Source organism: Schistocerca nitens, chromosome 1, assembly GCF_023898315.1.
Source record: "Schistocerca nitens isolate TAMUIC-IGC-003100 chromosome 1, iqSchNite1.1, whole genome shotgun sequence".
Lineage (NCBI taxonomy): Eukaryota > Metazoa > Arthropoda > Insecta > Orthoptera > Acrididae > Schistocerca > Schistocerca nitens.
Genome location: NC_064614.1, coordinates 162,541,261 through 162,553,992, shown reverse-complemented (window position 1 = coordinate 162,553,992; position 12,732 = coordinate 162,541,261). Strand labels below are relative to the sequence as shown.

The 12,732-nt window shown below is 39.7% G+C and overlaps 1 protein-coding gene across 3 annotated transcripts in view; it reads right to left on the bottom strand.

Moving 5' to 3' along the window:
* LOC126244289 (carboxypeptidase Q-like) overlaps positions 1-12,732 on the bottom strand; it is a 78,461-nt gene that overhangs the window by 53,766 nt on the left and 11,963 nt on the right. For all 3 annotated transcript variants that reach the window (XR_007545376.1, XM_049948225.1, XM_049948224.1), the window contains exons 3-4: positions 11,269-11,518; positions 876-1,116 (exon numbers count right to left, since the gene is read on the bottom strand). Coding sequence is in view for 2 of the 3 variants with exons in the window: in XM_049948225.1 (XP_049804182.1) it covers positions 876-1,116; positions 11,269-11,518 (491 nt within the window). In the remaining variant the exon portion in view is untranslated. The remainder of the gene's footprint in view (positions 1-875; positions 1,117-11,268; positions 11,519-12,732) is intronic.

The following is a 12,732-nucleotide window of genomic DNA, read 5'->3' as shown; positions in this document are numbered from 1 at the left end:
TAAGGTTATACCTATGTAGGAGAGCAATTTGGCCACATGGAGGTGATGTAAGGGGAAGTGAAATTGTTGTACAGCTGAATGCTAGCAAGCCCAGGGCTCAGGATTTAGCGGAAGCCACAGTAGGCCCGGCTAGGTGACCAGTATGTGCAAGTCCAGGTACAAAGACGAGCAGCGTCACCAGAAATAGGTAATTTCTTGATGCAATAATTTACCAACAGCCGTATGTATTGTAGAAATTTACTTTATGAAATAGGTAAATCCCAAAGCTGGGAATGTGGACAGCTGTTGCTCGCTTGGCCTTTCTGCAGAAGTTGCACCAAAAATGGCAGTGTGTCAGACAAGCTGAGACAGAACTTTTTCAGCTCTCTGAGAATCTATAATAATTTAGTCAAGTATTAAATCAAATCTGAATATATTTATATTAGCTGTGGGGCATGAAAGCAGATGTACGTGGCTCAAGCCTATGACTACCTTGAGCCATTCTTTTAAAACAGACCCTTGAGTAGCCCATGTACCTTAAGAACAAGTAACCACTGGTAAAGATGCCACTGGTTAGCTTGTATGGGATGCTGATAGAAAGAACAACTACACTAGCTTTAACTGTTAGGTACCATCACAATAATGAAATCATCCCATTCGCGATTGGTGGTACTGGCATAATCCCAGCTACAATTTTGAACATAGTTGCATAAGATAGTCCACTAAATGTGTTCTGTTAATGCACGAAAAAAAATTTATTCCAATATGACAATTACTTGAGTGTAACAACAAACATTTTCTTGGTGAAATGACTGAATTTTCAGTTCTGAAAATCCCTTGAATTAATTACCTGTTATGTCTTACATTTAAATTCATCAGTAATACCTCTTGCATACCTGATTGTCCTCCTTGGTCTCAGACCAAGCTTCTTTAGTATAACAAGAGTGTTCCATGAGATGAAGGCTCCACCTCCATCATCCATGGCACCCTGTCCTACATCCCAACTGTCAAGATGACCAGAGACGACAACTACTTTCTCCGGCTCTGAACTGCCAACTATTTCTGCAATTGTGTTTCGTGATGTAGCTGGCTTAAGAGTGTGTGCTTCCATCTTGAGATGTATCACCAATTTATCACCTAAAAGCAAAACATTATATAGAGAGACATCACTGTAACTTCTGGCAAGTAAACTATAGAAAGACAATATAATTGGATACATAAAAAATTATTCACCAAGTGGAAGCAGAACACACACATAAAAGAAGGTTATAATTACGCAACTTTTCGAAGCCAGTGGCTCCTTCTTCAGGCAGAAGGATTGAAGGAGAAGGAAGAGGGGTGAAGGAAAAGGACTGGAGAGGTTTAGGAAAGGGGACAGATGTTGGAAAAGTCACTCAATACTGTGGGTCAGGGAAGACTTACAAAACTTCCTTACCCTTCAATCATTCTGCCGGAAGATGGAGCCACTGGCTCTGAAAGCTTGCCTAATTATAGCCTTCTTTATTGTGTGTGTTCTGCCACCACTTGGTGAGTAGAATTTTTACCTGTCCATGACTTTGTTGTTAAATTATAGAAAGTTATTCTAGTTACAATACCCAAAAGGAAAGAAAGGACATAACATAAGTAAGCAGCCATTAAATGTTTTTGTCTGAAATTCACACAAACATAAAGGTAGAAATAATCGAGATATATTGAGTAATTTTTTCACAGATTTCTTGCCATGTCAAATTTGTTTACATATAAAGCAAGAAATCCCTGAAATGTTTATTCAAGAATATCACCACAGAAAATCATTTTTTAAATATACCTGGTGTAGTCATAATATTGGTAGACCTAGTACTATATTTTTGTGTGCAGAAATTATAGAAGAACAGCATCTCATATTCTCAATACTAATCTCAATCCTAAATTTTCCAAAATAAATTTCTTCATAAACAACACAGAGCGAAGTCATCAATGAAGACATTTAAGACAGAATGCTATGAAATGATTACCTTCACAACAATTCAGAGAGCAATAACATAAGTAACAAGTGACATGTATACTAATTCTTTATAGTACTATCATTTCTTGTAGAGTCACACAACCGACTTCCCACTTCAATATGAAAGGAAAGGGATATCGGTATTTAGTTACAAGTTTGTAAATTTTACAAAAAAAGTGCTTTTGGGAAATAATTAGTTAATCTGAGACTGTTGTTGTTGTGGTGATATTCAGTCTGAAGAATGGTTTGATGCAGCTCTCCACATTAGTCTATGCCGTGCAAATCTCTCCATGTATGCAACCTACATTCACTTGAACCTCCTTAATACTGTAGGAGTTGTCAAGCCTTGCTTGATCTCCCAAATTTTTACCTCCTACCTCGCCTTTCATTACCTAATTATTTCTTGACACCTCACAATGTGTTCCATTGAATTATACATTATTTGTAACGACAGGCAAGGCATCAGATTTTTAGTCCATTATTTAGTTTCCTTTCTTTGCGCGTAAGATTACCCAGGACTACTTGTAAGTGTACTGTCTGAGAGCAAATTATGGATAATCTCAAATGAGGTAGGGCATGGGGCGACTGATCAACTTATGTAACATCCCTTCTTTCCACACTGTATCATAAGTGGCAATCAAGTCAACAAAGACTATTTATATCTTCAGTTTTTTCTTAAGCCAAGCTTTAATGTGTACAGTTAGGCTTAGAACCTGGGTTGTACAGCTGCTGTTTGGTCGAAACCTGCTTGTTCTACAGGAATGTTTTCCAGGATTCTAGTGGCTGTCCTTTTTATCAGAAGTATCTCCAGAAGTTTATAGCAGCAGATGAGAAGTGCTTTTGGATGATAACTTTCTACTTTATCTGCAGGTTTCTTTGGTTTCAGAACAGCGATACATTTAGTAATTTTGAAAGCTTTTGGTGGACGTCCCAATTTTGGAATCAATGTAAAAATATTCGTGAGCCATACCCTACCTAGTCCTCTTACCACAGCTGTAGTAACCAAATAATACACAAGACTGATCCAATTAAATATGGCTTTACTCACAAACCTCTGAGCAATAATGGAAATAAGCCTCTCATGACTCCACACATAACAAGACAAAAGAATCATACAGAAGGTGCAACTAAGCAATACACAGAACAACTGATGTGAATGGTGGAAACTAAGATAACTTAATGAGAGTAAGTCAATGCTGCTCTGTGTTTGTATATGTGTGAGCGCTGGTAGAAGGCATGGTGGAGCAGCCTCTGGTGGGCAGCCTGCGCTGATACAGTTGATAGTTGATTTAAGTATACATGTATGGCGACATTGCGCGCGCGCGCGCCCACACACACACACACACACACACACACACGGTAGTAGCAGGATACAGCACACCTCTCCCTCATGCGAAGAGCGCACCAGACGATGGAGGAGACATCGATGGCCTGATGAGAGACACGTTCAACATGTCTTGAGTGGTGGCAGCTGGTGCCGATGGTGGAGGCAGGACAATGTGCTGGGCAGGCACCAGAGCATAGGGCCAGAACACGTGGAGATGGGGGTACGGCCAAAGGTGGTGAGCCTGTGCAGCGTCCAATGATAGCGCTGGGGAAAAAATTCCATCACCATCTCTGCATCGTCATCAGCAGGCCGGTACCAGTGCAGAATATAAGGGGTTGGATGCACCAGCGATGATGGCCGAGGCGATGGTGACGGGTGACCGGTGGAGGCGGCCCAACCAGAGCAGAAAACTGTGGCAGTGGACCTGAGGCCAGAGATGGATCAGATCCTGGCGCCGGGAAGTTGGAACCACAGTGCACCAAACATGGGGTGCCTCTACAGCACGTGACAGTGGTCTCAAGATGAAGGGCCACACCCGTGAACAGGTAATTTTTGGCAGTGAGTGGGAGAGCAACTGATCAAAGTGGTGAGCCACCAGCCCGTCGGCCTTATGGACATTGCGAAGACTGCATTCCCAGCGGTGGACAGCAGAGGCCGGTATCCACTTGGACCGATGACCAAGCCCTCGTGGCCACACTGGTGATCCTGGTTCAGAGCAGCTGGATGAACTCCACTGAGGCAGTTGTGATGCAGAAGATGGAGGAGCATGCATGCCTGTCAGCCTGTAAGCATCTCAGCTGGGCTCCACTCCCCCATAGCCTGAAGTGATATGTGCTCAGGAAATGGAGAAGGGTGTCATTCTGCACAGATCCACAACAAACTTTTTCATTTGAGGCTTGAATGTACACACTAGTTGTTCTGCTTCACCATTTGAATGATGTTGGAACAGCGGAGCCACAATATGACTATTGTCGTGACGGGAACAAAACAACTGGAAGGTGTGAAAAATGAACTGGGCTCCATTATCGGAAACTAAGGTAAAAGGCAACTCCTCAATAGAAAAAACTCTCAGAAGCATATGAATTGTGACCTCAACCGATGTTGACACACACCGGAGAATTTAAGGAAAGTGGGAAAATGCATCCACAACCAAGAGCATACTTTTAGAAGGGACTTACAAAGTCTACATGAATGTGTTTTCATTGATGGCATGTAGCGCCCACGGACTGGGGGACAGATATGGCCTGGAAGCTGCCTGTTGTCAGGCATACTGCTCACAAGCTGCAACAAAATTAACAATTTCACCACCAGTCCCTGGCCAAAAAAATGTCTCCTAGCTAACAATTTGGTGCGTGAAAGACCCCGATGGCCCTGGTGGAGAAGACGTAGAAGACGATGCTGTAATGTGATGGGAATGACTAATCTGGGAGAGAGGGCTTCTGTACACAACAGCAAAACACCATCAAAACCACGAGAGGTAATAACATAAGGAAAAATAGTTTTGCAGGGGGTCTGAAGGCTGACCTGGCAGTTTACCTAGCCAGCCTTGTCGAAGAAACAGAACCACCTGGCGGAAAACCAGGTTGGCAGCAGTGGCAGCTGCCATGTGCAAGCTTGTGATTGGGAAACCCTCAGTTGCAGCCTGCATCTCAGTATCAGGATGGAAGCAAAGCAATTCTTCATTGTCAGTATTAGTCCCTGTACTTTTCAACCGTTATATTTCTGACAAAGAAGTTTTGTTATGCTGCTATCTAGCACTTGCAGTTCAGCACAAAGAGTTCAGAAGTGCTGGAAACACACTAACTGATGATCTCAACAAACTAAATAAATATTTAAACATGTGGAAATTAACATCCAATCTTTCTAAAATCAAAGTCCGCAGTTTCCACTTAAACAATAGAGCAGTGGACCATATCTGGAGGTGCATACGAACGGCACAGTGCTTCCCAAGCAGTCATCAAAGTTATCTTGCTTCAAATGGCTCTGAGCACTATGGGACTTAACATCTGTGGTCATCAGTCCCCTAGAACTTAGAACTACTTAAACCTTACTAACCTAAGGGCATCACACACATCCATACCCGAGGCAGGATTCGAACCTGCGACCGTAGCAGTCGCGCGGTTCCGGACTGAGCGCTTAGAACCGCGAGACCACCGCGGCCGGCAAAGTTATCTTGGAAATACTCTAGATAGGATATTATCTTTCAGGAAGCACCATGAAAAAACATTTTGGAAATTAAGCACATGACTCACCCCCATTCCAGAAACTCTACAGTCTAACTGAGGAGCATCAGCGGAAACACTTCTAATCTCTACACTCTCTTCAGTTATGTCTATGGTAGAATATTGCCCTCCAGGGTGCTTGAACAGCCCTCATGTAAATAAGATAAGATACCCAGGTCAATACAACCATGATAATCATATTTACGTATGTAAGAACTAATTCACTACAATGGCTTCCAATACTCAGTCACATAGCTTCTCCTCTGTTAAGAAGGCAAGAAGCCCCTGTTGAAATAAGATTCCAAAATAATACATAATCTTCAACTTCCCATCCATATTCCCAGGCTGCCAACAAACCAACTTTGCTCCAGAAATCCACCTCTGTGACTGGCACAACAGCTTGCCAATAGGAGCTTCAACACTGTCAGCAAATGGCACGAAACGTGAACTACAAATACGCCAACTGAAATACTTCTTACAGACCCCCTACACGTGCCCATGAGCTTTAGGCTCCCACGCCATAAGTGAAAGACTATAAGCTCCATCTGAACATGACACAAAGTGTATGGGTACAAACTGCACAAATGGGCAGCCCAGCCCAAGCTGTGATTGTGGATCACTGAGCCAGACCATCCAGCGCATTGTTGATGACAGTACTTTGAAAGGATGATCCAAAATGACTTTTTGTGACTACGCCATCAAGCCTTGATTGGATAAGGAGGCTGGACATTAGCATATAATAACTGGTTTTTAATGTATCATTTATGTTTAACTCTTATTTATTTTTGTATTTTTTACATTTTCTTGAGCGTGTTTCACATGTAGTGCTATACACTAAATAAAACAAGAAATCCCTTCTTTTAATCAAGTTGTGTCATAAAGTTGTTTTATTCTTGATTTAATTCAGTACCTCCTCATTAGGCATTCAATCTACCTATTTAATCTACAGCATTCTTCTTCAGCACTAAATTTCAATAGCTTCTATTCTTTTCTTGTCTGAACTGTTTACATCAATATTTCACTTCTGTACATTTAAATTTATATTTGATGTGAACAAACTTATCTTTTTCAGAAATACTCTTCTTGTTATTGCAGTTCTGCATTTTACACTCTCGTTGCTTTGGCTATGAGCTGTATTTCTCCCCAAAAATACACCAGCATGTCTGACAAGTACAAATACAAGGTCTAGTTGAACTTGTATAAGACAGGAGACGTTGAATTCAACTGACGGAAAATGCGACAAATGAAGCAGGTGAAAGGGAATAGGGATGTCTAAAAATGAGGTTGTCATAAAGTGCTAAAGGCTATGCAAAAATGGCTAGAGGACAAATGCATGGCCATAGAAGAATGCATAACTAGGGAAAAGATAGATGCAACTCTAAGAAAATTAATAAGACCTTTGGGGAAAAGAGAAGCTGCTGCATAAATATCAAGAACTCAGATAAGCCAGTTCTAAGCAAATAAAGGAAAGCAGAAAGGTGGAAGGAACACAGACAGGCTGTACAAAGGATTAAACTTGAAGAGAATATTACAGAAATAGAAAAAAGTAGATGAAGATGAGGCAGGAGATATGATACTATGAAATGAATTTGACAGAGCACTGAAAGATGTAAGTGGAAATGAGCTCTTGGTGTAGATGACATTACCTCAGTTATTTAGATCTTGGGAGAGCCAGCCATAACAAAAACATTCCATCTGGAGCACAAAATATCAGACAGGCTTCAAGAAATTTAATAATTTCAATTCCAAAGATGAGAGGCACTGAAAGACGTGAATATTGCTGAATGTTCAGTTTAATACATCATAACTGCAAAATACTGACATGATTTGTTTACAGAATAATGGAAAAACTGATAAAAGCTGATCTCAGGAACAATTAGTTTGGATTCCAGAGAAATGTAGGAACACTTAAGGCAGCACTGACCATACGACTTATCTTAGAAGATCAGTTAAAGAAAGGCAAACCTACATCTTGTTCATGAGCCAATGTTTTTACTCGTGCCATCAGAAGGGAAGAAAATCGACACTAGTTGACGGATATTAAAATACATTTTCAGGTAACTATCGACACAGCAAAAACATATTGTAGGAAATAGGTAATGCATGACACAGTGCTGCATTGTAAATTCGTATTTACCCTTACCGGTTTACCATCATCCGTTCAGAATAAATATGAATTTACAATACAGCACTGTGTCAAGCATTTCCTACAATGAAAGATATTCATTTGTCCCTGAGCACTGCCAACATTAAGCTGGCCCTAGACACGAAGTATTACTGCACATTATGTTAAGGGTAATGGTGCCAGCACTGGGGAAAGCAGCTGACACTGCCTTTCCGTCACCATTCCTCTCCCATCAACAGTCCTAATGCAGTGGGAAGATACACCTCCTCCCTTTACCACCAACTGCCACGCCAGTCATCAACTTATAATGGACAAGTTGTATGTTCATAGCATTTGCAGATTGAGAGAAAGCTTTTGACAAAGTTGACTGGAAGACAATCTTTGAAATTAGGAAGGTATCAGGTACAAAATACAGGAAGCAAAAGATTATTTACATCTTGTACGGTTTCCAGACAGTAGTTATTAAAGTCGAAGGAGATTAAAGGATAGCAGTAGTTGAGAAGGGAAAGAGACCAGGTTGCAGCCTATCCCCCATGTTACTCTGTGTACCGAGCAAGCAGCAAAGGAAAGCAACAAAAAATTTGGAGAAAGAATTAAATTCCAGGGAAAAGCAAATACTTTGAGATTTGCCAATGACAAATGTTTCTCAAATTACATGCAATTTGTTTTACCTACATTTAATGTCAACCTATTTGCACAGAACCAAGAGTGTACACACTTGAGGACTATTAGTAGTCATATACAGCAATAGCTTCAGCACTCTTATTATACACTAGTATCAACTGCAAATAGTATGACATTTGATGCACTACTTGTGGTGTGAATGTCATATATATAAACAATAAATAGTATGACCTAGGCTACTGTCTTGTGGTACTCCTATTTCCATAAACTTTTTTTTTCCCTCTGATGCAAAATTAATTTTGTGATTGGAGTAAGGCGGTGTCAGTCCTACAGTCTGTGTTCAGTTCCGTAAATATTATTCAAACCTCTTTTTGCCTGTACCTTGAATACATGAGGATTCCAATATGATAAACAGCACCAAATACAATACAACAGATATAACCTAAATTAACTCAGCTGTTTCTATGTTTTTACCTACCTGCAAGACAGGCTGATTACTGTTCAGTAACTTATTATCAGTTATATATTTGTTGATTTTTTTAATATTTTGGAGTAAGGTGCAAGGAGTGAATTGGCTAACAGTTTTCTATCTTATATTGTCACTATTTTTAAATAATTGCTTCACTGTTGAGAATTTCAACCTTTCTGGAAACACCGATTCACTAAATAATATGTTGGCAATGTATGCCAAGAGCCTTGCAAATTGAGAAGCAGCCTTTATTATGACAGACACCAGTACCTCATCTACAAATGCCAATGTTTTATGTTTCAACCCTCTTAACACTTCATGTTCATTTACTGCATATATCCTCATGCTGCAAGCAGCTTTTGAGGATTCTGGCTTCCCTTGATTTGTGAATTTCAAATTTAATGAAGTTACTACATTTATGAAATAGTTGTTTATATAATTTTGCAAATCATCTTTTTTTAGTAGTGACTCTTCTGTATGTTTGATAACAATATCCTGTTTTTTTTATCTGTCTTCCCTGTTTTAGTACTCACAATTCCCCATATAGCTTTGACTTGTTATCAGACTGTCTTATTAATCAGAAATTTGGCCTTCACAATTAAGTTTCTTGAAGGACCCTCTTGAAATTCCTAACACATTCTCTAAATTGTGGATGTTTTCATTTTAGTAATTGGTCTTCTTAGAGTTCCACAAGAATTTTTAATGTTGGTTGTATCCAGGAACTATTGTGGTGCTAAAAGAGAATGCTAAAGATTAGATGGATAGGTTGAATAACTAATAAGAAGGTACTGAATTGAATTGAGAGAAAAGAAATCTACGGCAAAACTTGACTAACAGAAGGGATCGGTTGATAGGATACCACCTGAGGCATCTAAGAACTGGCAATTTTTTTAATGAAGGGAAGTGTGTGGGGAGGGGGTAAAATTTTTGAGGGAGACTAGGAGACTAAGGGATGAATACAGCATGTTCAAAATATGTAGGTTTCAATAGCTATTTGGAGTTAATGAGACTTGCATAGGATAGTGAAGTGTGGAGGAGATCAGCATCAAACCAAAGTAGGGCTGCATCATCCTAACATTCAGACTGAAGACAACAACTAAAACTATTTTGTACTTTGTACCACTGCTAATAGTCCTCTTTACTATACCACATGCATGTTGAATAAGGAAAAAAAAATGATTATTCATATGCCTCTGTACGTGCCTTAATCTCCTTTATTTTGTCCTGACAGTTTTGATGTGAGAGGAACATTAGAAGCAGTAACACCATTCTGCAGTTTATCACAAATATGGTGCTCTAAACTTCCTGAATATTGTTTTATGAAATGACTGTCTTTTTCCCTTCAAGGATTCACATTTAAGCTCATGGATTATTTCCATAACACTCTCAAATTGACTGAACTGACAGGCAACAAATCTAATGGTATGTCTCTGAATTACTTCGATATCTTTCTAAAAGCTGACATAATGGTAACCCCAAAAACTCATTCAGTATTCAAGAATGGATCACACCAGTGTTATGTATGCAGCATCCAGTGTACCACACTTTCACAAAACTTTGCCAATAAGTCAAAGCCATACTTCATCTTTCCTACACCTGACCTTATGCGTTTGTTGGATTTCATATCACTTCGTAATGTTACGCTTTGATATAGACACGATTAAGTCACAGTGTATACAATAAACACTGTATTCAAATATTACATGACTGCTTCTCCTACCCACAAACATTAAGTTACATTTATCTACATTTAAACCAAACACCACACATAAATTCTGTCCAAGTCAACTTGGCTCCCACTATAGGCAGTCAACAACATGTTCCCACACACAACGGTGTAACAGCAGTCTCAGATTGCTGCCCACGCTAACCTAAGGACCGTTTAGGTGTACAGAGAACAGGCATGGTTCTATCACGCCTCCCTGGGGCAGTCCTGGCATTGACTTTGTGTTTCATGAATGCCAGCCGTCCAGGCCAATATACTGAGTTCTGTTAATCAAAACCTCACCTTACAGAGTGACTCATCTTTTTCTGCCTGATTACCATACCCCCTAAATCATTCTACTTGTGATTCTGTTGCAAACTGCTTTTGTCTGCAGCTGGACAAGGGTCTTCCTCTCTTACCTCAGCTAGCAGGTGATATCCATTTTTTCAATCTGAAGTTGAAGGAGCTCTTACCACTTTCTGCCCATTCTTCTGTTACATTTCCCCAGCTCTCACTATATTAGCTGTCCTTAATTATCCTACTTCAGTTTTCTAGGTAAACAGACCCTGGGATTTGAGAATTAATGTATGTTTCAACTTTTCTGTGTGTCAATCTGCTGAAGGCTTGTGAACAGGTAATCAGATTTTTTATGTCTTCATCTGATCATTGTTTGTATTCTATAACATCATAGATCTAATTAAATTTATCTTTAATGCATTCAAATGGAGATGGGAAATACTTGTATCCTGCTGTATACAAATTTCAGTTTCATATTTGAAGATTACTGATAGCTACACGCAGACCTGGATTATATATGCATGTAATTAACTTACCCCTCTTGGCCATTCTGTGCAACATTTCAGCATCCTCAATAGTGATGCAAGCAGTTGGAATGTGTGTAACATTGTCAGCATAATCCTGTTGTCCAGTGTGAGGAGTAGCCAGTGAGAATGGAGTAACAGATCGAATCAATGTCGCAACAGCACCCAGGCGAGCAGCTTTGCTTGCACCCTGGGTACGATACTGAACCGTTTCACCATAAGATTTAAAGGGCTCATTAAATACAACAATTTTTCCTGGAACCTGCAATGCGTATGATTATAAATCAACAAAGAAGTGGAGCAGGAGGGAGGAGCACGATCTCTCTCTCTCTCTCTCTCTCTCTCACACACACACACACACACACACACACACACACACAAAGGCACAAAAGAAATAATTGTTTTAATGAGACATTGCTTCATTTGTAAACAGAAAATAAAAGGCTGGAGAAAACAAAACTAACAAGAAATTATCTCAGAAAGTTGCAATCAAGTCTAGCTTATTTACAATTTTACATGTGGTAAATTAAAAAAGATACAAATCAGATCTAAACTACATTCAACAATTTGTCGTTAAGGTTGCCATCTTCCTCCTGACTGTCCTGATAACAAAATACTGTACTTTAGTTTTTCCACTGGATGATTTTTACTTTTAATTTATTACAGAATGTTTGGCACTGCTTTCCTATATAGATTTAATTAGCAGTATTTACTCTTCCTTTCACCTGCTGTCACCTGCTTTAAGTTATGACTCCCAGATTCTTATTAACCTTCAGCAGTTTTCTTTTAAATATGCACTACGTATGAAAATTAAACTACAAAGTTCTAAAACACACATGTGAAAGCACAAACAGAACAAGGGTCATCCAAAAATTAAGTTTCACTATTTAAAAAAAAAACTAGTGAACTTATTTAGCCAGAAATACAGTGTATGCCCAACAGAGTAACAACAAATAATTATATGTAGGCTGATCATGACTTGACTGTTGTCGGTAGCACTGCAGCAGTGGCCGCAAATCGCATTTTTTATCCTCTCTTCTGCCAACTGAGAAGTTCAGTCAAAATTCATTATCAACCATGTAAAGTTCCAGGGGCAAGGGCCATGAGAAAAACAGATGAGAATTCGCTGGCCAAGGGAATGTTCTGAACGTTGCTGAACTTTTAACATTGAAGACGGCTATGGACACCCTCATCAATGACAATGTTGTTGCAGCAACACATTATGGAGAATCGCCACTCCACAATTATGGATCTCAGCAGCCATTCTCCACAGATATTGTGACCCTTGTTGCATGAAACTGTCACCACGCACCTGCTTATAAAGAGAGGCCATCAGGTGTGCGTCATAAACTCTGACCCTAAACACTTTGGAGCAGGACTGACATTTCTGCAGCAGTATCATAATGACTGTAACAAGAGCCTTGACAGGATCATCATGGGCAAAGAGACGTAGGTTGCTGACCTCAGCCCAAGAAC